Raw genomic sequence first — 27,162 nt, 5'->3', positions numbered from 1 at the left:
CAGGGTGCAGTATGGCACAGTGCAGTGAGGGGCAGTGCAGCACTCCCTGGGGCAAAGCACAGCACAGTGCAGTGCGTTGCTCCTTAGGGTGCAGTGTTGTGCAGTGCAGGACGGTGCATTGCTCTCTGGGCTGCAGCACAGTGCAGTGCATGCAGTGCAGTGCTCCCTTGGGTGCAGCTCAGGGATGCAGTGCAACACATCTCACTGCACGGTGCTGTGCAGGACAGCACGTCGCTCCCTGGGGTGCAGTGTAGTGCGGGGCTGGGCTGTGCAGCGCTCTCCAGTGTGCAGCACAGGCAGCACATCTCTCTTTGTGGTGCAGTGCAGCGTGGCGCAGTGCAGTGCCCTGTGGTGTGCAGTGCATCGCTCCTGAGGATGCATTACGGTGCAGCGCAGTGCAGGACAGCACATCTGCTCCCCAGCGTGCAGTGCATTATGTGTGGTGCAGTGCATCGCTGCCTTGCGTGCAGCTCAGGGCAGTGCGTTGCTCCTTGGGGGGCAGTGAAGTCTGTTGCAGTGCGATGCAGTGCATTGCTCCCTGCATGCAGTGCTGGGCAGTTCATTGCTACCCGTGGTGCAGCACAATGCAGCACGTTGCTCAGCGAGGTGCAGCGCTGCACAGTGCAGTGCGTTGCCCCCTGGAGCACAGTGCAGTGCAGTGCATTGGTCCCCGGGATGCAGCGCAGTGCCCCCTGGGGTGCAGTGCAGTCTGTAGCAGCGTGGCACAGTGCACTGCTCCCTGCAGTGCTGGGCAGTGCTGAGCAGTGCGCTGCTCCCTGGCGTGCAGCACAACGCAGCGCATCACTCCCTTGGGTGCAAAGCAATGCATTGCATTGCTCCCCACGGTGCATCGTGGTGCAGCACGTTGCCCCCCAGGGTGCTGTGAAGTCTTTTGCAGCGCCGGGCAGCGCGTTGCTCCTGGGGGTGCAGCATGGCGTGGTGCACTGCTCCTGGGGGTGCAGCATAGCACGGTGCATTGCTCTTGGGGATGCAGCACGGTGCAGAGCACTGCTCCCTGGGGTGCAGCACGCAGTGCATTGCCTCCTGGAGCGTGGCAAAGGCGCTGTGTCCGCACAGAGGGACCCCCTCCCAACACAGCAGCCGTCCCTGCACTGGGGACGCTGCAGTCCCCGGGTCACCTTAGGACAGAGCACACCGGGGCGGGGGGAGCCGGGGAGGTCCCTCCCTCCCTCCCTGCATCCTTCCACGGCTGCGGGAACCCAAAAAACCATCCCCTGCTGCCGTCACCTAAAATGGCTGTTGGGTAGCTCCGGGGTGGAGGGGTGGGGGGGGGGGTTGGCTGTCGGCATCCCGAAATACGAGGAGGGTGGATGGATGGATGGATGGATGGAGATGAGCTATATGATTTTTCCTTTTTTTCTCGCCGTGCATCATCGCAGGTAACCTACTTCCACCGCCTCCGCCGCCGCCGCCGAGCGTGACTCCGTGCAGCGGAGAGGTTTGGGGCGGACGCGTTCCCCCCGCTTCGCCGCCGCCGTCACCGGGTAAGGTCAGCGCCGGCGGTTAAATAGGGGAAAAGCAGAAGGGAAGAAGGGAGGGAAGGAGGGAATTAGGGAGGGAGAAGGGGACGCGGTTCTCCCTGCAGAGGGAATGCCCCGGTGCTGTGCTGGAGGAGAGCGGTGACGGTGGCCTAAGCGTGGGGTAAGAGCGTGCCGTGGGGCTGGGAGGTGGGGGGGGAGAATGTTTTTGGGGTGCTGTCGGGTTCCCCCTCTACACACACACCTCCAGGCTTTGTTCATTCCGTGTCCCCCCCACCCCTCCTCCTCCTTTCCCCGCAGCCCTGCGGGTGCGGAGGGTTTTGTACGCAGCCCAACTATTTTTAGTGCGTTTGGAGACCATGTTGGCTGGAAGGGAATCAAAGGGCTCCGGCAGCTGGGGGGGGGTTCGACGCGGGGCTGAGTGTGGCGGCAGGCACAGGGGGGTCCGTGGCCCCACATGTGTGCACGGTGGGGGGCTATGGGGGCTTGGGGTGCAGTCTGTTATTTCGGAGGTGCTGCCTCAAGGGGACATTGGGGACACTGGGGATGCAAAGGGGGGGGGGGGCACAGGGTGTCCCCAGGTGTCCCCAGATGTCCCCCAGCAGCACGTGGCCTCCGGTGACAGCGGATGTGGCTATGGGGGGTGATGGGGTGCACTGTCTGCTTGGGGCTGTGGGGCTAAGGTGCCCATGTGCCAATATGTGTGCCATGCTGTGCTGTGGTGCTGTCTGTGTTGCACCTTGGGGACGTGCACCCGCAGTGGTGACGCGTGGCCATACCTGGTGCTGGCACCAGCGTGGGATCCCCCAGAGCTGTGGGCCTGGGTCATGGCAGACTCTGTGCTGTAGGGACAGGGATGGGGACAGGGATGGGGACGGGGTTCCCCATGGAGGCTCCCTGGCAGCTGGCGAGGGAGGGGCCGGGGAAAGCCCTTGTGCTGTGTGCAGGCAGTGGGGGGGTGCTGGGAGGGGGGGGGGGCACTGCACCCCAGCCCACGTCCTATACGCACAGCCCTGTGCCATCACCACCCCAGAGCCCACAGCCCCAGGGTTGCATGCTGCACCCCCAGCCTGCAGCCCTGCTCCCCAGTCCTATGCCTTGGTCTGCATCCTGCATCCTGCACCCTGCACCTGCATCCTGCACCCCCAGCTTGCACCCACATCCTGCATCCCCCATCCCCATGTTGCGTTCTGCACCCCCAGCTTGCGCCCCACAGTCCCCAATCCTGTGCCCACGTCCCCATCTTGCACCCCCAGCTTGCATCCTGCACCCCCAGCTCGCACCCCCTCCTTTCCCCCCCCCATCCCCCCACTTTGCAAACAGCACCAAGGAGAGGTGGAAGCCCCCAGCACCCACGGCCTCCCCCATCGCCCCCCACCCCATGCACCGTGCACTGCAGCCCCGGCAGCAGTTGGGGCCCCCTCTCCCCCCGCAGCAGCCCCGTGCCGCAGGCAGCCAAGGGGACGGGAGGAACGTGCCGGGCTCTGAGTTTGTGTTCCTAGAAGCAGGGCCCTGCCCGCCCGGCAGCCCCCCACCCCGCCGGCTGGGAACGAGCTGCGGCTGGAAAGCTCTAGAAACAAATTGCAGCGCCGGTGCCAAAGGCAACAGCAGCCTCGGCCATGGCTAATGCAGGCAGCGTTTTCCATAGCAACAGGTGCTGGGGCTGACGCCTCCTCCGCAGCCCCGCGGGGCCCTGCCTGCGCCGCGCACCCCGCCTCCTGCACCCTGCACCCCACATTGCACGCCATGCACCCTGCCTAGCGCAGCGTGTGCCCCACACGGTGCTCTGTGCACCCCCACATTGTGCACCACGCAGCTCGTGCCACGCTCTGTGCACCCCACGTCGTGCACTCTGCACACTGCCCGGTAGTGCACGGTGCACCCCACGTTGTGCTCCGTGCGCCCCGCATGGTGCCCTGTGTACCCCACACTGTGCTCTGTGCACCCCACATCGTGCTCTGTGCTCCCTGTGCCACGCTGTGTGTCTCCACGTCACGCACTGTGCCCCCTGCACTGCACGCTCTGCATCCCACACACCGCATGCTATGCGTCCTGCACCCCACACCGTGCATCCTGCACCCCACACACCCCACTCTGTGCATCCTGCACCCCGCACGCCCCACACTGCACATCCCACACGCCCCAAGCTGTACATCTCACACCCCACACCGTGCATCCTGCAACACCCCACACTGTGCACCCCACGTGCCGGGGCGCAGGCAGGGCGCAGCGCAGCCGAGTCAAGGCTATGCCATGTTAATCATTGCCACGCTCGGGGGCGCGGCGGGGGGCTGGGGGCCGCTGCTCCCCCCTCACCCCATCCCTTTGAATCCCACAGGGACCCACACAGGGGCTGGCTAACCCCTCCCGGAGCCCTCCTCGGAGCCGGAGCGCAGCGGCGGCGGTGGTGGTGGTGGCAGCGGGGCCCCTCGTGGTGCCAAGCCCCCCCCTCCCCCCCCGTACCCCCCCTCGGCACCATGCCCTCCAGCGGAGCCCTTGACGCCAGCAGCCCCGCGCCGGACCGCGAGGCGCATGACACGCACAAGGTACAGCCCCATTTTGGGACTGGGGGGACCCCATAGCTGCGCTCCCCCCAGAGCGCGGTGGCAGCAGGGAGTTGGGAGTGAGGCTGAGCTGCGTGGGGATTAGTGGGGATTGAGCTATTTCTGGCAGTGCGGGCAGTGGGGAGGGGGCACCGCGCCGGCTGCTGCTGTGGGAACACAGGGTGACCCCTGCCATGGGGCTGGGTTGGGGGTATGGAGTGGGAAAGGGTATCCCCCACCATGGATCACGGTGACAACCCAACGGATGTCCCCATCCCCATGTGGCACGCACAGCCACTGACCTCAGTGGCAGTCCTGGGCTGCCCCCCACCAGCCTCTTTGTGTCCTCATGACATGAGGACAAACCCAAAGCCAAATGCCTGCTCTCTTTACCAGAAGGCATCGCCCTTTCCTTGGGGAGGATTGTCCCCGGCGCGCAGGGGACACGGCATGGCCCGGTCACAGCGTGGGGACCGGGGACGCTGCCAGCTGGATGCCAGCCCGCCATGGGCAGCACGGGGACGGGGTCATGAGGGTTTCTCTGGGCCATGTCAGTCCCTATGCCCATCAGCTGGATGCTGCTTCAGTGTAGGACGTGGTACAGGGGGCACACTGGGGTTTCTGTCCCCTTCTGGGACATATATGGTGTGGTGCTCCATAGTACATGCCTTGCTGTGCCCACAGCTATCTCTCATTCCATAGGGATGGTAGAAGTGCAACAGGACTCTGTCTCATGAGCTGTACCCCACAGTCCCAGCAGGGTCCCACTGCCTAGGATGCAGAGCCTGGGGTCTTCGTGCCTGGAGTCCCAGTGGGGTCCCATTACTTGGGGTCCTGGTGCCTGGGGTCCTGTGCCCAGGGTTCCTGTGCCCGTTGCCAGTGCCTGGGGTGTGGTGCTTGGAGTCTCAGTGCTTGGGGTCCTGGTGCCTGGGTCTGGACATCACTTCACCACACTGCGTTGTCCCAGCCTGACCCCACTGGGACGTGTCATTACACACTGAGTCACCCCTGAGAAGGGACATATGCTCACTTCACTGTGGGTCACACTAATGATAACAGCTCAGCACAGGGGTCCCAGCACCCAGCCCCATGTCCACAGCCCTGCTGCAGTCAGGAATAAGGACCTGGCATCGGGCGCGGCGCCGGCACTGCGTCATGCAGCAGCAGCAGCAGCTCACAGCTCGCAGCTCTCTCCTCAGAGGTGGTTTCCCTGAGGGTTGTTGCTTGGCAGCAGTGGTGCTGCAGGGACGCGCCAGGCTCTTTGGCGAGCCCCAGGGAGCAGAGACACGGGGTGATTTATGGGGAGGTGACTCAGCTCCCAGCAAGGGGCTGCAACATTGTCGGAGGGGGCTTGGAACTGTGGCTGCAGCCCTGTGCCTGTTTCCCTGTGCCACATTTTGGGGGTTCCTGGTGCTATGCCTCAGCTCCGCACTGCAGGGAGGTGCTGAGCCCTGTGGAGGTGCTCTGACGGGTGCACATGGGGAGCATCACCTTGCAAAGTGCCCCCAGCTCCATCCTGCACGTGGGATGCATGTGGGTGCAGCACAGCCTGGGGTTCAGTGTGGGGATTGCAGAGAGCTCCAGGGGCTGCATGGAGCTCCAGGGACTGCATGGAGCTCTGAGGACTGCATGGAGCTCCGGGGTTTTGTGAGGAGCTCTGGGGGTTACACGGAGCTTCAGGGGTTGCATGAAGCTCTGGGATTATGTGGAGCTCTGGAGTTGTGTGGGGCTCTAAGCATCCCAGAATGTCTCCTAGCTCTCCAGTGCACTCCAATGCCGCGCTGCCTCTTCCCCGTGCTGAACAGTCCTCGTGGTCCCACATCACACCATGCCAAGCCGTGGCACACTGTGGCCCTGAGACAAGTGCCCTCAGGGCCACCAAGTCACCTCGAGCCGTGTCATGCCATGCTATGCCAAGTGACCTTGAGCCATGACATGCTGTGCCACATTGTGCCTCTGACATCAGTGCAACCAAGGCTACTGTGTCACCTCAAGCCATTCCACGCTATCCCAAGCCATGCCAAGCTGTGGACCTGAGACCAGTGCTCCCAGGACCACCACAGCCAGGACATGGGGGGAATCGCAGCAGTGCTTGAAGTGCGGGAGGCACAGAGACCCCCTCCTCAAGCACCGTGGGGCGTTTGAGGCCAGCATGGTGCCAGCACGCCCTCTGCCAGTGTGGGGGGGGGGAGCAGGAGCACATCTGCAGACCCCTCCTCCCAAACACCAACCCAAAACTGGGGCCTCGTGGAGGCCAAGCCCCCTATGCCATAAGGCTGTGCCGTGCCCCTGCTTCTCAGCCTTAGTTTCCTGGGCCACATCCCCCCCTTCACAACCACCCCAGGAGCGTGGCACCCCCGACCCCCCGCTCTCTCCCCACAGGCCAGACCCACGCTGGCTATGGCTGCCGGGCCCGGCGCTGTCTGCCTGCCAGCTCCCGTCCCCTCCCCGGCCTCTCCCTCGCCGCCCCCCCGCCGGCCTCCCCGCCTTCCCCGCTCCCCCCTCCGCGGCCTCTTCCTGCCTTGGGCCTCTGCTGCCGCCACCACCGCGATCTTCTGGGGCTCAGGTGGAGCGCTCCCCGACGCCGCGGGCCTCGGCTGTAGGCTCAGCCCTTCTGCCCATAGCCCCGGAGCCGGTCCCGTCCCTGCTGTGGGGCAGGCGGCACTGGGGGGGGCCCGGCTCTGCAGAGAGGGGGGGGGGACATGGAGGTGTAGGCCCCAGCCCTGTGTTTGGGGCACAGAGGCGCAGGCCCCGGCCCTGTGGGGTGCGCGAAGCTGTAGGCCTCAGCCCCACGCGCGGTGGTGGCAGTGTGGCGTCGCCATGGCAACCGCAGGCTTCAGGCCTTGCAGTAGGCCGCGCTCGGCCTCGGAGCCCCCCGGAGTGTGGGGATTTGGGGTGAGTGCCCACTGCCAGCTGTCCTATGGAAATGGGGGGTGTGGGGTGGTGTGGGATGCCACCCCACTGCCTCACGGGTGCCGAGCGGGAGCTGTGCCTAGGCTGTGGCCCCATAACTGCCATAACCATGCCACGTCTCCATCCCACAGGGGGAAGAGGAGCAGGAGGAGCACCCGAGCAAGGAGGAGAAGCAGGAGCCAGGGACACCCATGAGGAAGGCCGGGCGGCCTGGGCGAAAGCGCAAACACGCCCAGGTGAGCAGTGGGGCCCAGTGGGACAGCCATCTCCAAAGTCCCCTTCCCTGGCTCTGCCAAGCAGGAACCACAGCCCACTGCCACCCAAAATGAGGATATCCCTGCTCTGCTGGTGGTAGAAATGGCTCCCCAATGGAGCAGCCCCAGTGCTGCTGGCAAAGGGCATGGCACAGGGAAATGGTTCTTCCATGGAGCAGCTCCGGTGCTGCTGGCACAGGGCATGGCACAGGGAAATTGTTCCCTCAAGGAGCAGCCCCAGTGCTGCTGGCAAAGGGCATGGCACAGGAAAGCACAAACCCCAGCGTGGCACTAGCTTTGGGAACATGGCATTTGACTTTGGGCACTGTTTTTGGCAAAGCTTTCAGTGGTGATGGATTCATCCTTCCAGCACGGGGACACATGGTGACAGTGGGGACAGTGCTGAGCAGGAGGGGACCCCCAGCAGCATTGGCCATTGCCAAGGTTGGGCACATGGCCACAGTCAGGCACGTTGGCACCATCTTCTTCATGGGACACCAAAAACCTTTTTGCAAATGTTTGTGGCTGCAGTAAGCATTGGCGCCGTCTGCTCTGTGGGACACCAAGCAACCTTTTTGCAGAAGTTTACAGCTGAAATAAGGGTTAAATCTGCAAAAGTTTGTGGCTGCAGTAAGGGTTAATTCTGCACTTGGACATGTCTCGGTGGGACAGGGACACTGCGGCGGTGGCATTATGTGATGGGATGGCACTGGGACAAGGAGACGCTGGTGATGAGGGGAGCAGCCATGGGGCACAGTGGGGCTATAAATACAGCAGGATGGGAGGTGAGCGCGGAGGGCGGGAGCTATTTCGATGCAAGAACAATGCTGGCACAGGAACAAGTGGGGAGAAGTTATCCAGGAACGGAGCAAGCTGGGAAGCCTGGAGGGCTCTGACCCTTCGAGGGGCAGCTCTGGGGTCCCCACATTGGGGCTGGAATGCAGCGGTGGCAGCAGTGGCACCTCCTGGTGCTGGAGGGGGCACAGAGAAGGGTGACCCCCATCCTTCCTGGGCACTGTGTACTGTGCTCCCCCTGTGCCACCAGGTGCAGGAGGGACTGGACCCATGTGGAAAGGAGGACATGTGGCATGGGGACACCAGGAGTGTGCCACCAAGGGCTTGTGCTGCAGAGGTGGCAGCTCTGTCCTCTCAGCACGGGGACACATGGAAACATTGGGGACCTATGGGGCAAGGAGCTTTTCTCTCCAACCCCAGGGTTTGGAGGGGATGTGGGCACAGAGGTGGGGACCCCCAGCTGGGGAGGGGGCGGGCAGCCCTCTGGCGCGGCTGTAACAGGACCATTTGTTTTTCCAGGTGTTCCAAGGTATGTATCCTGAGGGGTGACGTCAGCCAGGTGAGCAGGGCCCAGGGCAGGGCGGCTCTGCCCCTGCACCTGGGGACCCTGCGGGGACGAGGAGCTGCAGGGTGTTGGTGGCAGCACCATGCCACACCGTGCTGAGCTGTGCCATGCCAAGTCACCTCAAGCCATGCCATGCCAAGCTGTGCCATGCCATGGCCCTGAGACCAGTACACCCAGGCCACCAAGTCACCACGAGCCGTGCCGTGCCATGCCAAGTCACCTTAAGCCGTGCTGTGCCATGCCAAGTCGTGCCATGCTGTGGCCCTGAGGCCACCCTCAGCCAGTGACCTTGCAGTTGGTGCCATGCATGGCAGTGGTTCTCCCCTATGCCGCTTTGCCACATTGGAGCAGGCAGGAGCCCAGCACCATCCTGGTCATGGTGCACCCTGATCCTCCTGGGGGCACACAGCTGTGGAGCAGAATCCTTGGCGGGGGCCCTGCAGGGAGGGGAGTGCGGAAAAAGGCAGCGCTTGTTCCCAGAGCCGGCAGCGCAGAGGAAGAGGGTGGGTGGGAAGGAAGGCAGCAGCAGGCGAGCCAGGCCTTCCCCCGGGACAGGGATGGGCGCCAGGGTGGATTCACAGCTCCTTCCCCTGTTGGTGTGCGAGGGATGGATATGCAAGGGACAGATGTGCAAGGGAGGCCATCCTGCAAGACACTGCAGCGTGCAACAGAGAGCCGTTGTGCAAGGGAGATTGTCGTGGAAGGGAGGTTGTCGTGTAAAGAAGGCCATCGTGCAAGGGAAGGCAAGTGTGTAAGGGAGGACATCATGCAAGGCAGCTCAGCATGCAGCAGAGGTTGCAAGGGAGGTTGTCACGCAAGGAAGGTTGTCAAGCAAGGGACATCATTCTGCAAGGGACAGATGTCGTGCAAGGCAGCCCAGCGTGCAGTGGAGGAGAGCTGTTGTGCAAGAGAAGTTGTCGTGCAAGGCAGGCCATCGTGCACGGGGACGCAGTGCATGTCCCACACCCACCCCAGCTTCCTGGCATTGTCCACCCGCCCCACACAGCCCGCAGAGCCCCTGCCCGTGCCGTGCCGGGGGCGATTGGTGCATGGTGACGCCGCTTTCCTGCAGCGGGGGCGGCCGGGGGGCAGCCTCCAGCTTTCCGCCAGCACTGTGGGCACGGGGAGAGGCCAGCAGAGTGGTGGTAGCGCGCGTGTCCTTGGTGCACAGCGTGATACTGTCCCCAGGAGAGCGGGGGGCGCGGGGCTGCGCGCTGCCAGCGGGACGGCGTTGGGTGCAGACGAGGATGGCGTTGGGTGCCGACGGGATGAAGCCGGGGCTCGGTGCCCCGCGTCCCCGTGCCACGGTGCCACGGTTGGGTTGGCACTGCCGGACCCCCATCCGTCACCCAACGTCCCTCCCCTCTCCAGCCCCGTTCCTCCCCCCGTGCGTCGCGTCCCCTCCTTCCCGGCCCCGTGCGCAGCTGCTGCCCGCCTGCCCCGGCCTTCCCCAGCCGCCAGCGGAGGAAGTGAGCGCGGTCGGGCGAGCAGGAAGCGCCGTGGGGACACTGCAGCAGCACCGGGAGGAGACGGCCCCATTAGGGCTCCGGGGTCTGCGCGCCCACCCGCGGGGGATGCGCCATGGTAAGCGGCAGCGGGACCCCCCCCGGCACGCCCGGAGAGGGGGCTCCTGCGGATGAGCGGGCGAACGGATGGGAAAATGTGGCGAGCGGAGGAGGGCAGAGTGTCCTCCAGCACTCGGTGGCCCCGCCGGTGCCCGCGGGGTGAGGCTGGGACGGATCGCTTTCCCCCTCCGCGGACCCCCACTCACGCCGAGCCCCGCTGGCAGCGCGGCGGTCGCTGGCTCCGTGCCACCGTACGGTGCATCCTGGGACGTGTAGTTTGCCGGGAACGGGGGAGGGAGCGCACGGGGTTCGGCCGGGTGTCTGCGTTTCGGGCCGTCCCGTGGCACTGGGGTTACGGCATTGACGGTGCACTGAGCTGGGGGGGGCCGAGCCCGGCGCACCGCCGCGATGGCGCGGTGACGCAGCCGCACTTTCACTCTCCTTCGCCACGGAAACCGCCGAGCCGGGCATGGCCCTTTCGCTCTGACTGTCACCGTGGCCACTTCGGACCCCTGCAGCCCCGCTCGCCGACTGTGCGCCGTGCTCTGCGCCGCCTGGTGTGCGCGCACACCCCGCTGCAGGTGTTGGTGCTGTCACCGCGACACTGGCAAGCAGGTGTTGCGCTCAGCACCAGCTGACGTGCACGTAGACCCCGCTGGAGATGTTGGTGCTGTCACCCCGACACTGGCGCGTGTTGCACGCTCCGGTCGTGCCTGCTTAGCATGACACACGTGTGCACATCGGGTTGTTGCAGAGTTCTGCCTGTCCTGTGTGCACGCACACGTATGAACACCCACACACAGACGTCACGGGCGGTTTCAGACCATCATGCACACACATACGTGGTTGTCACACGTCCTGTTGTCACATGCCCTGTCTCTTCCTGTCACATGCACACACACACACCACAGTCACTGTCTCTGCCTGTCACACACACACGCGTGCCCCCGATTCCACCTGTCTCTTGCACAAGCACACATACTGCTGTCCCTGACCCTACTGTGACAGTCCAGAGGGTCCTGGCAGCACCCAGCTGAGTAGGATGGTGTCCCCTCTGCTCAGGTTGTCCTCAGTTGTCCTGGGATTGGGACTGGAGGTGCCATCCTGGTGTGTCCTGGTCCTGAGGGCACCACTGCACTGTGTCCTTGTCCTGAGGGGACCATAGAATCACAGAATCATAGGATGGCCTGGGTTGAAAAGGACCACAATGATCATCTAGTTTCAACCTCCTGCTGTGTGCACCCATCAGACCAGGCTGCCCAGAGCTACATCCAGCCTGGCCTCCAGAGATGGGGCATCCACGACCTCCTTGGGCAACCTGTTCCAGTGCCTCACCACCCTCTGTGTGACCATATCCATATATTGTGGTCCTGAGGGTGTCACATCCATGTGTTGTGGTCCTGCAGACGTCGTGCCTATGTGTCCTGATCCTGAGGGTGTCACATCCATGTGTTGTCATTCTGAGGGTATTCTGAGGGTATAGTGTCCATGTATTGTGATCCTGAGGGTGCCATGTCCATGTGTTGTAGTCCTGCAGGTGTCATGTCCATGTGGCCAGAATGGTTCTCATGATGCCAGGTCGTGCTTTCTGGTCCAGGAGATATCATGGCGAGATTTCCTGATCCTCAAGGTGTTGTGGCTGTGTGTCAGTGTTCTGAGGTTGCCATGACAGGGGGACCTGGTCCTCAGGGTGTCATGACAGCATATTGAGGTTCCCATGATGTCACATCCTTTTCTCTTTGTTCTGGGGGTATTGTGGTAACATAGGTTAATGGCTGTAGGGCGTTGTGGAATAATGCCTATAGAGTGTTGTGGGCTGATAGCTATAAGGAGCTCAGCACCACACAGTGGGATGGGGGAAGAGGAAAGGAAGAGTAAAAGCAAGAAATCCCGTGAGTCAGCTAGAAATTGTTTAACAAACGGAGGAGATGTGGAAGAGAAGAGAAAGAAAACCAGAGAAGTGATGCAAAGATGCTCACCCACCACCTCCCACAGAGATGGCTGACTCCTAAACCCCATATCCTGGACTTCGTGGTGTCACCTCCGTGCGTCATGGTCTTGGTGGTGCCATGTCCACGTGTCCTGGACTTTGTGGTACACCTGATCTTCATGGTGTGCTTCTCCTGATGGTTCCATGGCACCATGTCATTGTCCTGAAGGCACCATATTGGTGTGTCCTTCATCATGGCAGCATCTGCTGGTCCTGGAGGTGCCATATTGGTGTGTCCTGGTCCTAAAGTTTCCATGACAGCATGTCTGGGTCCTGAGGGTGCCATGATCCTACATCCTGGTTCTGACTATGTTGTATCCATGTGTCCTTGGCCTCATGGTCCCCTGTCAGCCCCTGCCAGCCTCGTGCAGGAGCTGGGACTTGGTGGGTTTTTTTTGGCACAGTCAACTTTTTGCTCCCAAATTGTCAATGCAGTGCCTCATGTCTTCAGACACAGCATCCAGGGGACGGGGACCTCAGCCCCCAGACAGGTGGTGGTATCATTGTGCCCATCACCGATCCTTTCCCTTCTCTTTTGCAGGTGGAAAGCAGTGACACACCCAAAGACACGGCAGCCGTCCCCAAGTGCCCCCCTCCCTGCCCAGAGGCCAGCCCTGCCGAGCCACTGCCCAACGGGGACCTGGAGACGGACGGAGCCCAGTGGAAGGGCACGGAGGAGGGTGGCACAAGCCCCAAAAGCGGGCGTCCTGAGGAGGACGAGACGGAGAGCCTGGCGGATGGAGAGACGGGCCGGGCGCTGGAGAATGGCCGCTGCACCCCCAAGGAAGGCCTGGACGCCCCGGCCGATGAGGGTGAGCTGGCCCCTTCCGACCCCCAGAAGAAACGCGGGAGGAGGAAACTCCTGGAGGCCACAGAGAAAAGTAAGATCTGAGCGTTCAGGGGCACCCACTGCGCCCCCGGGCACCCCCAGCCCTTGCCCATCCTGCTGGGGTACGGGCGGCAGCACCAGAGGAGGAAGAGGAGGAGGAAGAAGGGCTCTGTGCCTCGTGGGAGGGAAAGGGACAGGAGGGTTAGAGGGACGTCCTCCTGCATGCGCCCACGTGTGTGCTGTCGTTGTGCTGCTTTGCATGGCAGTCCCGCATGTGCCATGGAAGTGTTGTGCATGGTGCACCTGTGGGATGTGGTGCTGGGGTCCCTAAGCTGGTGCCTGCACCCTTGGCGCTGGTGGGAGGCAAGTGAATGGGGCGCACTTGGGCATGGGGACACCAAGGCCGGGGGTCTTCTTGGGGATCTCACAATGAGCCGGGATGTGGGGCTGGGCACCCTGAGTGAGATTAGGATGGAGGGAAGCAAAAACAGTAGAGATGAGCAAGGTGGAAATGGAGTTGAGCAAGATGGGGATGGAGGTGGAGGTGAAAGTGGAGGTGAAGATCCAGGTGGAGATGAGCAAGATGGGGGTGGAGATGGGATGGAGATGGGGATGGGGGTGGAAATGGAGGTGGAAGTGGAGGTAGAGATGGATATGAGGATGGAAATAGAAATGGAGCTGAGCAAGGTGAGAATAGGGATGAAGATGAGGATGGAAATGGAGATGGAAGTGGAGGTAAAGATGGGGTTGAGGATGGAGGTGGAGATAAATGAAGATGAATGGAGATGAGCAAGATGGGATGGAGATGAGAGAGGTGGAGAAGGGGCTCAGTGAGATGGGGACGGAGATGGAGTTGAGTTGGGGATGGGGATGGAGATCAGCAAAATGGAGATGGGGTGAGCAAGATGGGGATAGAAACGAGCAAAATGGGTGCAGAGATGAGCGAGGAGGATGGAGGCGATTGAGATAGGGATGGAGTGAGATGAAGATGGGGACAGATGGAAGTGGGGTGCAGGAGGGGGTGAGTGATGGGGAGAGAGATGAGCAAGATGGGAATGGAAGCAATTCAGATGGGGATGGAGATGAAGATGGATGTGGGGATGCAGATGGAGATGAGTGACGGGGATGGAGATGAATGAGATGAGAACGGAGATGAGCAAGGTGGGGACGAACCAGATAGGAAAGGGGCTGAGCGAGATGGAGATGAGTGAGTCGGGGATGAGCCATCCACACACAGGCCAGGGAAGCTACCTGCATCCCCCGCTGAGCCTGCAGGCTGCTCCGGAGGCACGGAGCCGCGCAGTCCCTCGCTGCACCTGGCTGCAGGGCCAGCCCGTGACTCACCCTCTGCAGGGAGTGGGGTGGCTGCCAGCGGCTGCGCTCGGGTTTCACCTCCCTGCCGGGGGCTCATATTCCTCCGCCCTTTCCCCTCTGCATTAAAGAGCCCTTTCATACCCTGCGGCTCGAGCTCTGCAGCGAGAAGCCCACCGCACCGTCCCCTCCATGCCACCCCGTGCTGGCGCTTGCTGTGTCCCCATGCTGAGGACGCAGGCCTGTGGGGACTTCGCTTCAATTGGTCCCCGGGCCTCAGTTTCCCCACAAGCAATCGCCGGCCCCGTGCCTCAGTTTCCCCACCCGCAGCCCCACCGCCTGCAGGCAGGACGAGTGAGCTGGGCGCGCAGCTCCGAGGACCCACGGGGACGCGGTGCCGGTGCCCAGCCGGTGTCACTGCTCCCCCCTCCCCGCAGCCGCGTCACCCGGCGGTTTTGCAGCCCCAGAAACAGTGGGGTTATTTTTAGCTGCTTTCCCGGCAGCGGCTCTGCGCGTACCTGCGGCTCTGTGTGAGGGGCAGAGAGCGCAGGAAACCGCCCCGGCCCTACTTCCCCTGCACGCCCCGGGGCCCCCCCTACAGCCGGGGCTGCCCCCCAGCCCTGCCCGCGTCCCACCCCATGGCACAGCACTGATGGTTGCTTTGCTCTGTGTGCAGGCAAGGAGGAGAAGGAGGAAAACAACTTCGACAGCCTGAAAATGGAGGCAAGTGTGTGCGCACGTAACTGTGTGTGCTTCCATGTGTGCTTCCGTGTGTGTGTGTTTGTGATGTGCATAACTGCGTGTGCACATGAGTGCACGTGAGCGTGCACGTGTATGTGTGTGTGTACATCTGCATGTGTGTGTACATCTGCATGTGTGTGCACACAGCTGTGAGCGTGCGCATCCGTGGGCACATAAGCGTGAGCACAAGTGTGTGCAGCCCTTTGTGCATCTGTGTGTGTGCAGAGCTGTGAGTTCATGCCACATGTGTGTGCGCACGTGTGAGTGCATGCCATTTGGACATGTTTGTACGTGTGTGTGAGTGTGCTCACGGGGTTGGGGGGGAGGGGGCTGCAGCCCCAATCTCCTTCCTGATCCCATTCTCTCCCCACAGGGCTCCCGTGGGCGGCTGCGGGGTGGGCTGGGCTGGGAGTCAAGTCTGCGGCAGCGCCCCATGCAGCGGCACACCTTCCAGGCAGGGGACCCCTACTACATCAGCAAGAGGAAGCGCGACGAGTGGCTGGCACGCTGGAAGAGAGAGGTGAGGACTTGGTGACAGCCAGGTGACACCAGCCTTGGGGACGCTGGGATGGTGCCATGGTACGGGTACAAGGGCCGTGCTGTGGTTCTCCAGGGACCAGAGTAGGGTCTGGGGATGGTGGAGATGGGGCATGGCCTTGATGTCCCCATAGGGCACAGTGACACAGGGCACAGCTGGCATGGCCGCAATGTCCCCGTGTCCCTGTATCCCCATAGGGCACAGCTGGCACAGCCTTGGTGTCCCCACAGGCACAGCAAGGTCAGGCCATGGCTGATTCCCCTGTGGGTGTCCTGGAGGGGTCTCAGCCCCTCTGTATTGTAAGGACACTGGTGGCAGTGCCACCCCATGCTCTCTGTCCTGCTTGGGACTTGGCACAGTCCCAGTGCAGTTCTTGCACCAAGCACCACATTCCCAGCACACCGTTCCCTCGCCAAATAAATGCGGATTCAGGTCAGCCAGCAGCACTCAGCAGCCAAAAATAATTGGGGGAAAATACTTTAAAAAAAAAGCAAAATACATCTTTTCAGCAGTTCCTCTTTCTCAAACAATGCCGATTTTGGCCACGCGTAATTCCTTTATTTTTCTAAGAAGATGAAGTGTTTTCTTTTCATTACGGGGAGAAAGGCTGAGCCACACTCAGTGTGCTTCCCATGGGTCTCACAGCCTGGCTGCCAGTTGTCACCCAGTGCTGGTGGCAGCAAGGACAGGAGGTGTCAGTGGCAAAGGGGTCAGTGTCCCCTCCCAGCTGCACTCCCATGAGGTTTGCTTGTTTTGGGGTGTGGAGAGACCACCACCCCTAATGTCAGGGGTGGGGACCACCACTTTCTGACATTGATGTGCTGTGGTAACACCGTGCTGGCTGTGAGATGGGATGGAATGGGAGTAAGATGGGATGGGACAGAACAAGGATGGAGGTAAGGATGGAGTTGGAGATGGCAATGGCAGTGGGGGTGGCCATGAGGATGGCCATGGAGATGTCAGTAGTGATGGGACAGGGGTAGCATGGAGGTGGGGAGACAGTGGGATGGGGATAGGATAGGACAAAGATGGAGGTGGGACATGGCAATAGGATGAGGTTGGAGTGAGTTGGATTGGGTTTGGATGGAATGGGGATAAGATGGAGATGGGGCAGGGATGGGATGGGGTGGGATGAGGATGGGCATGGTGATGGCAATGGCAATCGGGATAGAGATGATGATGGCAGTGGTTATAGTAAGAGGATGGGGTTGGGGTAAGTCGTGTTATGTTGGGTTTGATTGGGATGGGATGGCAATGGAGGTAGAGATTATGTTGGCAATAGCAATGGCAACTGGCAACGGTGATGAGGATGGGATAGGATGGGATGGCTTGGGATGGGATGGGGACAGGATGTCTGTGACCTGAGGGCAGGAAGGCCTGATCACCACTCTGCCAGTCGCAGGGATGTGCCAATCTCTGCTTATCTCCGTGTTAATAGTCAGCGGATGGGACATTTCCTCCCTCTCCTGCCCTGCTCCTTCCCAAGACAAAGGGAGAACAGCCCCGAGCAGAATTAGCTGTGTGCTCACCCCCACCAGGAGCTTTTCTTGGGTGCTTTTTGTGTCACTCCTGGATCCTGGGGTCCCCCCACCCAAGCATGGGCAGTGCAGATCCTCTCACTATGCTGCATGCCTGGTTGCCCACATTCTGTTGGGTTTCATGGGTCTTGTGCAGGACCAAGTGGTTTTTCCCAAGAGAGAGTCCCTGTGCCTTGCGGGTCCCTGCGCTGGTAGTGTCCATGAGTGTCTCTGTGCCACAGGGGTCCTCATGCCATGGAGTATATGTGCCATGGAATTTCCATGCCATTGGAGTCCTTGTGCCATAGGGATCCTTGTGCAATATGCCACCCCCTGTGCCATAGGAGTCCCCATTTCTTGGGGGTTCCTGTGCCATGAGATTCCCCATGCCGTGGAGACCCCATGCTATAGAATTTCTTTGCTGTGGGGATCCCAATGGCTTGGGGGTGTCATAGTGGTCCCTGTGTGGTGGGGGTCCTTGTGCCATGATGTCCCTATACCATAGAATTCCCATGCCATGGGGGTCCTTGTCCCATGGAATTCCCATGCCATGGGGGTTCTTGTGCCATGATGTCCCTATGCCATGGAATTCCTATGCCATGGAGGTTCTTGTGCCATGGTGTCCCCATGCCATGTGGATCCCTGTAATGTCTCCATGCCATGGGGTTCCCATGCCATGAGGTCTCATGATATAGAATTTCTGTGTTGTGGGGATCCCAGTCCCATAGGCATCCCTGTGCCATAGTAGTCTCTGTGCAGTGGAATTGTCACGCCATGAGGATTCCAGTGTCATGGAGTCCCTGTGCCATTGGAATGGAATTACCATGGAATTCCTGTGCTGAGGGGGTCTCAGAGTTCCAGACGCCTGGGCAGGGTGGGGGTAGCAGGCAATGGGCAGCGGGGATGGGGACGGGACCAGAGGCCCTGCTGCCACCCCCACCCCGTCCCCTTCTGCCCTCATTGCATTGCCCGGGGCCCACGGCCATTCCCTTTGTCCCCTCCATCTGCAACACAAAGGGGCCCTGAGTGACTCAGCCCTGCGCTGGGGACACTGGGGGGTGGGCACTGGGCTGGGTGCTGGCACCCCGAGCGCGTCCCATCAGTCCCATCCCAGAGCCGCGGCGTCTCCATCTCCGCGCTCATCCCTCATCCGACGAAGGCTCGGCTCCTCGCAGCATGGCACGGTGCCGCATGGCAAAGCCTATCCCCGGAGGTGCCACCACCAAGCGCACGCTACGACCGCGCCGCGACTCCGCCGCCACGCAGAGACGGCGCGGCCGCAGCATGGCCATGGGGCTCAGGAGTGGGATCGTGTGGGAGCAGGCATGGACGGGGAACGGGCACGCGTGGGGGTGGACGCGTGGAGATGGATGTGCGGGGGTCGGGGACGCTGTGGGATGGGAACGGGAGCGTGGAGATGGCACACGTGGGAGTGGGAACGTGGCGGTGGCACGCGTGGGAGCGGGCATGGGTGGGAATGGGTGCACGTGGCACAGCTCTGTGGGCGCACGGCACGGCGGGTGCTGCCAATGTGGGGTTCGCTGCCCCTGTGGGACGCTGATGTGGGTTCGGAGCTCGGGGTGCCGGGCTGTGTCAGCCCTGGGGGTCCCCACGCCTTGGGACAGAGGTGGTGGCACGGTGTGGGGCTGCGAGCCCACGGGGCGCGTGGATGTTTAGGACGCAGTTTGGGGTGTCCGGATTTGCTTTGGATGCTGCTCGGTCGGATGCCTCTGGGGACACCCGGCTCCGTGGAGACACTCGGGGGGACACCTGGCCGTCGAGAGATGGGCTTCGGGGTGTTTGGGAGATGTTCTCTGGGGTGATGCTCAGCTGGATGCAGTGGGGACACGCAGCTCTTTGGGGACACGCAGGGGACGTTTGTGTGTCCGGTGAGACTCTTTGAGGTGCCCGGAGTTACTCTGGGGTGCCGCTGAGGTGGGTGCATCTGGGGACACGCGGCTCTCCGGGGACACGCGTGGGACAGCCGACCCCCCCCGTGCCATCCCACGCCCGGCTTGCAGAGCCGTCCGCCTTTGTCCACCAAAGGAGCGCAGCGCCGGGACAAAGGGCAGCGCTCCGGGCCGGGCCGGGCCGGGCCGAGCCGTGCGGGGGGGGCGGGCCGAGCCGGGTGCCCCGCAGCCAACCAGCCGGGCCGATTGGGACCATGTGACCCGGAGTTCCCAGACAAAGAACCGCCGGCCGTGCCCCCGGCTCGGCTCGGCACGGCTCGGCTCGGTTCGGTCCGGCCGCAGCGCTCGGCCCGCATGGGTAGGTGGCCGCGTGGGGTGGGAGCGGGGGTGGCGCGGCTCAGCCCGGCACGGCTTGGCGTGGTTCGAACCGGTTCGATTGAGTTTGGCACGGTTTGGGCTGAACTGCGCGTGGTGTAGTTTGGCACAGGTTGGACCGGGCCGGGCCAGCTCGGCAGAGTTTGGCGTGGCTTGGCCAGGTCGGCATTGTTTGGAGTGTTTTAATCCAGTCTGGTCCGTCTCGAGCTGAGTTTGGCACGATTTGGTCCATTCTGGTCCAACTTGGCTGAGTTTGACATGGCTTTGCTTGGGTCTGGTCCAATTTGGCTGAGTTTGGCACAGTGTGGTCCAGCTTAGTGGATTTTGTCACAATTTGGCACAGTCCAGTCCAACTTGGCTGAGTTTCACACCGTTTGGTCCAGTTCTGCTGAGTTTGGCACAATGCAGTCCAACTTCTCTGAGTCCAACAAACCTCTGGCATGGTTTGGCCCAGGTCTGGTCCCTCTCAGCTGAGTTTGGTACAGCTTGGCCAGGTATTGAGGTATAAACAGTGCAGGGGGAAACTGAGGCATGGGAACAAGGAGGAGCAACTTGTGGCACATGGCACAGCCACCAAGAGTTGGTGCTGGGGGGCAACTGTGCCTAGGGAGTGGGGATGGGATGGAGATGAGGATGGGGACACAGAGATAGAGGTGAGGATGGGGCGGAATAAGGATGCAGTGTGATGCAATGAGGATGGGATGGGATGAAGCTGCAGTGGGATGGGATGCGATGGGGTGAGGATATGGTAAAGTGAGGACCAAAATTCAGTGGGATAGCGTGGGGATGCTATGGGATGGACTGCAAAGGGGCCAAGTGGGGCTGCAGTGGGGTGGGATATGATGGGGTGGGATATGATGGGGTGGGATATGATGGGGTGGGATGAGGGATACGGATGCACTTGGATGGAATGAGGCTTCCTAACTGCCTTGACACCTCTCTTCCACCAGGCGGAGAAGAAGGCAAAAGTGATCGCCGTGATGAACGTGGTGGAGGAGACGCCGCGGGCCGAGCCGCAGAAGGAGGAGGAGGCCAGCCCCCCTGCCTCACAGCAGCCCACCGACCCTGCTTCACCCAATGTGGCCACCACGCCTGAGCCTGTGGTGGCCGACGCCGTCGACAAGAACACATCCAAGTCAGCCGACGACGAGCCTGAGTACGAGGTGAGCACATCCCACACCACCAACAGTGCGTGGGACCAGGGCTGACTCGAGGGCAGCCCTAACGCTGTCCCTTCCTTGTGTCCCTCCCTATCCCCAGGACGGTCGGGGCTTCGGTATCGGTGAGCTGGTGTGGGGCAAGCTGCGTGGCTTCTCCTGGTGGCCGGGGCGCATTGTGTCCTGGTGGATGACGGGACGCAGCCGGGCAGCTGAGGGCACCCGCTGGGTGATGTGGTTTGGGGACGGCAAGTTCTCAGTGGTGAGTGGCACCCCTGCTCCGTGCACACCAACCTTGGCATGTCCCTGTTTGGGTGATGGCCACCACGTCCCCTCCCGCAGGTCTGCGTGGAGAAGCTCCTGCCCCTCAGCTCCTTCTCCAGCGCTTTCCACCAGGCCACCTACAACAAACAGCCCATGTACCGCAAAGCCATCTACGAGGTGCTGCAGGTGAGCACTGGTGGCACTGGGAGGGGACATCAGGGACATGGCACTGCTGAGGGCATGGCACTTGGTGCACATGTGGCTGGGGTAGTCGGGGGCCAGCACCTATGGGGTGGTAGCAGGAGGGGACACGAGGATGTGGCACTGCTGAGGACGTGGCACTCAGTGCATGCATCTCTGGGGGTTGGCATCTACGGGGTGGCACCAGGAAGGGACACAGAAGGTGACGCAGCGCCGGGTGCTCCCATGCAGGTGGCAAGCAGCAGAGCAGGGAAGATCTTCCCGGCGTGCCCCGAGAATGACGAGACTGACACCTCCAAGGTAGTGGAGATCCAGAACAAGCAGATGATCGAGTGGGCGCTGGGCGGCTTCCAGCCCTCTGGCCCCAAGGGCCTGGAGCCCCCTGAGGGTGAGCAGTGGGACAGGCATGTGGACAGGGGGTCTGTCTTCATCCACGCTGGCTGCTCACAGTTCCCCATTGCCTCACAGAGGAGCGCAACCCCTACAAAGAAGTTTACACAGAGATGTGGGTCGAGCCAGAAGCCGCTGCCTACGCGCCGCCCCCACCCGCCAAAAAGCCCCGGAAAAGCACAACAGAGAAACCCAAGGTCAAGGAGATCATCGATGAGCGCACCCGAGGTACACACAGCCCCCCTGGGTCTGCAATGGGCTGAGTTGTGGGGCTGCCCCATGTCTGTGGGGCTGACCATGATGGGGTGCCCACAATGGGGAGCCCACAGAGTATCCATAACGGAGAACTCCTGGTGAAGTGTTCATGGTGGGGTGCTCATAGTGGGGTGTCCATGATGGAGTGCCCATAATGGGGTCCCTTCATCCTGGGGACTCCACAAGCAGGGCTGGGGGCACAGAGGGGTTCCTCCCTCACCCCTAACCCACAACCCTGAGCTGAGCACCTCTTCCCCCACAGAGCGGCTGGTCTACGAGGTGCGGCAGAAATGCAGAAACATCGAAGGTGAGCACTTCACACAGCCTCCGACACCTCCTGACATCAGTGGGGCTGGGGGGGCCCTGAACAGCCTCCAACCCATGGTCAGGGGGGTCCTTGGGGCAACACTCCCCCCCCCCCCAGGGCTGCCATCTCCGGGTCCTTGGGGTTCTCCAGTATGGGCATGGCTGAGCCTTGGTGAGAAGTGAGGTGGTCCCATTGGGCTCTGGGGGTGCAGGGGTGGGGGGCTTTGGTTTACTGCCCCCCCCTCCCTGTGTGCCACCCCAGATATCTGCATCTCCTGCGGGAGCCTCAACGTCACCCTGGAGCACCCTTTGTTTATCGGGGGAATGTGCCAAAACTGCAAGGTATGTGCAGAGAGGTGGGGGTCTCACAGCCCCACACGGGACTATGGGGTAGGGGGTCCACACTGACTCTGTGCCCCCCATCCCCAGAACTGCTTTCTGGAGTGCGCGTACCAATACGATGACGACGGATACCAGTCCTACTGCACCATCTGCTGTGGTGGGCGTGAGGTGCTCATGTGCGGCAACAACAACTGCTGCAGGTGGGGGGAGCAGCTGGGGAGAGCTTCTGTGGGGCTGGAGCTACTCCACAAATTGTGGGGGCTTGCAGTGGGAAGGGTTTGTCCAGTAGGGATAAAATGGAGGAGATGATGGCACACTTGGACTCTCACCAATGCAGTGTGTGTGGGTGGCACTGGGACCCCCACCCTGACACATGCCCCCCACCCCAGGTGTTTCTGCGTGGAGTGCGTGGACCTGTTGGTGGGGCCAGGGGCTGCACAGGCGGCCATCAAGGAGGACCCCTGGAACTGTTACATGTGTGGCCATAAGGGTGTCTATGGGCTCCTGCGGCGGCGTGAAGATTGGCCATCGCGCCTCCAGATGTTCTTCGCCAACAACCACGACCAGGAGTTTGTGAGTGCCCCCATCACCCTATAGACACCCCTCATCCCGTGGCCCTGCTGCCCCAGCCTCATATCCCCATGCCCCATTGCTTGTAGGATCCGCCAAAGGTGTACCCGCCCGTCCCCGCTGAGAAGAGGAAACCCATCCGCGTGCTGTCGCTGTTTGATGGCATTGCCACCGGTGGGTCTGTGGGGCTGGGGGCAGCTGGATGGTGGCATCCATCCCTTGGGAGATGGGATGGGGTGGGGAGGGATGGAACATAAGGGAAGAAGATGGGATGGGACATAATGGGCTGAGTTGAGATGGGACATAATGTCATGGGTTGGAATGGGACTGAATAGAGCAGAATGGGATGGGGAAGTGACATGGGATGGGACGTGATGGGATGAGACAGGATGAGACATAAGGGAGCAAAGTAGGATGGGTCTGGATGGGATGGGGTGGGATGTAATGGGGTGTGATTGGACATAACAGGATGGGATAAAGTAGGGTAGGACAGGACAGGATGAGACGATGTAACGTAATGGGATGGGACACGATGGAACGTGGTGGGATGGGATGTGACACTATGGCATGGGCTGGGACATAGTGGGATGAAATGGGACTAAATGGAATGCAACGTGATGAGTTGGGATGGGTCTGGGTAGAATATAATGGGATGGGACATGATGGGATGGGGATGGGATGGAACTGGATGGGACATATTGGCGTGGAATGGAATAGAACAAGGAATTGACATGGGATGGGACAGAATGGAATGGGATGGGGAGGTGGGACGGGATGGGGCAGGACACATGGGACAGGGAGGTGGGCTGAGACCCCCGTGCCGCTGCTCACCAACCTGGCCTCGCTGCCCACAGGCCTGCTGGTGCTGAAGGACCTGGGCATCCAGGTGGACCGCTACATCGCCTCCGAGGTGTGCGAGGACTCTATCACCGTGGGCATGGTGAGGCACCAGGGCAAGATCATGTATGTCGGCGATGTCCGAAATGTCACCCAGAAACACGTACGTCCCTTCCAACACAGTACAGACCCCAGGTCCACACCCCCATCCCACTGTCCCACGGCATCCCCACATTGTGGGGCATCCCGCAGCTTACCACATGCTTCCTCCCCCAGATACAGGAGTGGGGCCCCTTCGACCTGGTAATCGGGGGCAGCCCTTGCAATGACCTCTCAATAGTGAACCCAGCCAGGAAGGGGCTGTACGGTAAGGCCATGTCCTCTCTGCATCCCCTCATCATGTCCCCTCACTGCATCACCATCACTACATCCCTTTGCCGTGTCTCCTCACCTCATTATGTCCCCTCACTGTGTCCCTTGCTGCATCCCCTTATTGTGTCTTCTCATCATGTCCCTTCACTGTGTCCCCATTACCATGTTCGCTCTGCATCTTCTCACCATGTCTGCTCCATCACAGTGTCCCCTTGCCATGTCCCCTTTGCATTTCTTTGCTGTTTCCCTGTTAGTATGTCTCCATCAGTATCCCCCTTGCAGTGTGCCCTCACCACATCTCCCTGTCACTCCCCTTGACCCCTCTGCTGATGTCACTGTCTCCTGCCCAGAGGGCACTGGGCGCCTCTTCTTTGAGTTCTACCGCCTCCTACATGAAGCACGACCCAAGGAGGGTGATGACCGACCCTTCTTCTGGCTCTTTGAGAACGTGGTGGCCATGGGGGTGAGCGACAAAAGGGACATCTCGCGCTTCCTCGAGGTCAGTGCCTCCCCGTGTCCCCATCCTATGGGGCACCCTGGGCCCTGCAGAGCCCCCGGTGACCCACGGCCTCTCTGTGCTCTGCCAGTCCAACCCCGTCATGATTGATGCCAAAGAGGTGTCTGCGGCACACCGGGCACGGTACTTCTGGGGTAACCTTCCCGGTATGAACAGGTTGGTGAGAGCCCCCAACCCTGTGTGTGTGTGTGTGTGTGTGTGTGTGTGTGTGTATGTGTGTGTGTTTGGGCTTGGATCACAGGCCTTGGATCCAGTGGTGGGTGGCTCTGCAGCTCCCTGGATTCCCCAAAATCCCCGTGGGCAATGGGCGCAGATGCTCCTCACGTGGCTGTGGCCATCCCCTACAAAGTCATCCTGCAGTGACACCATATGGGGACCCTATAAAGTCTTCCTGGGAAGCCACCACATGGGGACGTGGGAAGTGGGGATATAGGGACCCAACAAACTAATCCTGAGGAGTCACCACATGGGTACATGGGAACCCAATGAACTGTTTTGCGAAGCCATCGTGTGGGAATGTGGAGACAATAGTACTCTCACCCCATTCCAACCTTTGTCCTTCCCAGGCCGCTGGCGTCCACGGTCAATGACAAGCTGGAACTCCAGGAGTGCCTGGAGCACGGCAGGATAGCCAAGGTCAGCCCATGAGGGTCACAGGGGCTTAGCCACATCTTCTGGGGGTTTTGGTGCCCGGCTGTGCCCTTGGGGATGGCACTGCCCTTGGATGCTGCACCTGGTGACTATAAGCCTGTGCCTCTTGCAGTTCAGCAAAGTGAGAACCATCACCACTCGCTCCAACTCCATCAAGCAGGGCAAAGACCAGCACTTCCCCGTCTTCATGAACGAGAAGGAAGACATCCTGTGGTGCACGGAGATGGAGAGGTACTGTGGGTGGGGGGTGGTGGGAGACACCTCTGTGTGCTGAGCCTCCATGGCAGTGCTCTGCACTGCTGAGCCTCTGGGGCACTGTTTCACACATTGAGCCTCCATGGTGCAGTTTGCAGTTGCACATGCCAAACATCCACAGTGTGTACCAAGCCTTCATGGCACAGCTTCGTGTGCCAAGCCGAGCCTCTATTACGCAGTGTTGCATGATGTGCCATGCTGTGCCTCCATGGTGCAGTTCTGCACGCTGTGGCTCTGCAACACAGCTCCATGTCCTGAGTGCTTCCACAACACAAACCAAACCTCCGTGCCACAGTTCTGCATGATGGTGCTCCACGTGCCTTATCTTCACAGCGCGGCTCTGCACGACAGGGCTCCATGGCACAGCTCCATGCGCCGTACCTCCATGGCACGTGGGACCTCCACCTCTGCCCCGCTGTCACCCAGCTGACGCTGTGTCCCCCCGTCCCACAGGGTGTTCGGCTTCCCGGTGCACTACACGGACGTGTCCAACATGAGCCGCCTGGCCCGGCAGAGACTGCTCGGCAGATCCTGGAGCGTGCCGGTGATCCGCCACCTCTTTGCGCCCCTCAAGGAGTACTTCGCCTGCGTTTAGGAGAGCCGGACGGGGACTGTGCCACGGAGCGCGTCGGAACCGAACCATCCATGCCAAGAGAAGAGAAAACGCGGAGCGAGAGAAGAGCCAGCACCCAGCAGAGAGACGGGAGCACGGCGCGGCGGCCGCCGGCACGCGCCTCCCCGAGCGCAGGGCTCGGGGCCTCCCCATCCCCAACGATCAGCTTTCAGCCTATTTAAAACTAGGAGAAAAAAAACAAATATATTAAAAATAATAATAATAATAAATCGCACCAGGACAAAAAAAAAGAAAACAAAAGGAAAAATTTTTAAAAAAAAAAAAAACCACCCACAAAACAGAAGGAAAAAAAAAACAAAAACAAAAGGAAAAAAAATAAAATATGGATAAAACGCAACATGGGAAATCAAAACGTGGAAATAAACAAAAGGAAAAGCAAAATATGAAAATAGAAAACAAAAGGAAAAAAACAAAACAGGGAAGAACACCAAATTATGGAAAAACAAAATGTGGAAAGAAAACAAAATACAGAAAAAAAAAACAAAATGCGGAAAAACAGAAGATGGAAAAACGAAAGATGGAAATCAAATGTGGGGAAAAAACAAAGGGAAAAAAAACAAAATATGGAATAACAAACCAAAAGGAAGAAAGAAAATGCGGGAAATGCAAAATACGGAGAAACAAAACGTGGGGGAAAAAAAAAAAAACAATGTGGAAAAATCAAAACATAGAAAAACGAAATGTAGAAATAAAAAAGAAAGCAAAAGAAAGAAAGAAAAAAAAAACAACAACAAAGCAAGGAAAAAAGTAAAAAGCAAACTGAAAAAGACAAAAAACAAAAGGAAAAAAAAAAAAAAACTCGAAAGGAAAAAAACAAAACAAAAGAGGAAAAAAAAAGAAAAAAGAAAAAGAAACAAAAACACGACCAACCAAAACGGTTTTTTAATTTTTTTTCGGGGTAACCTTTTCCGTTTTCCGCTCTTTTCTGGCTGGGTTTTTCCGTTCGTTGGGTCCCTGCTGCTCGGAGCCGCGGCGCCCGCGCCTCCCTCCCTCCTTGCCAGCAGCACCGCGCGCGGTGACACGGAGCAGAAGCACCGGCGGGGACGCGGCGGACACGCGCACGCCA

The 27,162-nt window shown here is 60.5% G+C and overlaps 1 protein-coding gene across 4 annotated transcripts; it reads left to right on the top strand.

Annotated features, from left to right (window-relative positions):
* The first annotated feature begins 1,406 nt into the window (after window positions 1-1,406).
* On the top strand, window positions 1,407-26,471 carry DNMT3A (DNA methyltransferase 3 alpha). Of its 4 annotated transcripts, XM_031596001.2 has the most exons (23): window positions 1,407-1,505; window positions 3,838-4,045; window positions 7,087-7,191; window positions 12,666-13,005; window positions 14,941-14,987; window positions 15,379-15,525; window positions 20,296-20,508; window positions 20,606-20,764; window positions 20,845-20,952; window positions 21,199-21,355; window positions 21,436-21,585; window positions 21,875-21,919; window positions 22,181-22,260; window positions 22,348-22,460; window positions 22,650-22,833; window positions 22,920-23,004; window positions 23,685-23,830; window positions 23,944-24,034; window positions 24,390-24,538; window positions 24,627-24,712; window positions 25,123-25,192; window positions 25,320-25,438; window positions 25,916-26,471. In XM_031596001.2, exons 2-23 carry the CDS (start codon window positions 3,977-3,979, stop codon window positions 26,055-26,057), a joined length of 2,805 nt encoding a protein of 934 aa, XP_031451861.1. In that variant the 5' UTR covers window positions 1,407-1,505; window positions 3,838-3,976; the 3' UTR covers window positions 26,058-26,471. The 4 variants fall into 4 exon arrangements, with proteins under 4 accessions (XP_031451861.1, XP_031451859.2, XP_031451860.2 ...); XM_031595999.2 differs by lacking the exons at window positions 1,407-1,505; window positions 3,838-4,045 and adding an exon at window positions 6,563-6,937; XM_031596000.2 differs by lacking the exons at window positions 1,407-1,505; window positions 3,838-4,045 and adding an exon at window positions 6,570-6,937 and having other exon boundaries at window positions 12,666-12,936.
* The last annotated feature ends 691 nt before the right edge of the window (window positions 26,472-27,162 follow it).

Source organism: Phasianus colchicus, chromosome 2 (genome assembly GCF_987193195.1).
Source record: "Phasianus colchicus chromosome 2, bPhaCol1.hap1.1, whole genome shotgun sequence".
Taxonomy (NCBI): domain Eukaryota; kingdom Metazoa; phylum Chordata; class Aves; order Galliformes; family Phasianidae; genus Phasianus; species Phasianus colchicus.
This window is presented reverse-complemented; position numbering and strand designations above follow the sequence as displayed.

Excerpts from the sequence above, each read along its gene's own strand:
- DNMT3A (XM_031595999.2), top strand. The coding sequence starts at position 6,863 with ATGGCAACCGCAGGCTTCAGGCCTTGCAGTAGGCCGCGCTCGGCCTCG. Across the intron at positions 20,765-20,844 it reads GGGACGGCAAGTTCTCAGTG|GTCTGCGTGGAGAAGCTCCT; the intron begins GTGAGTGGCACC and ends CCCCTCCCGCAG. Across the intron at positions 22,261-22,347 it reads GAATGTGCCAAAACTGCAAG|AACTGCTTTCTGGAGTGCGC; the intron begins GTATGTGCAGAG and ends CCCCATCCCCAG.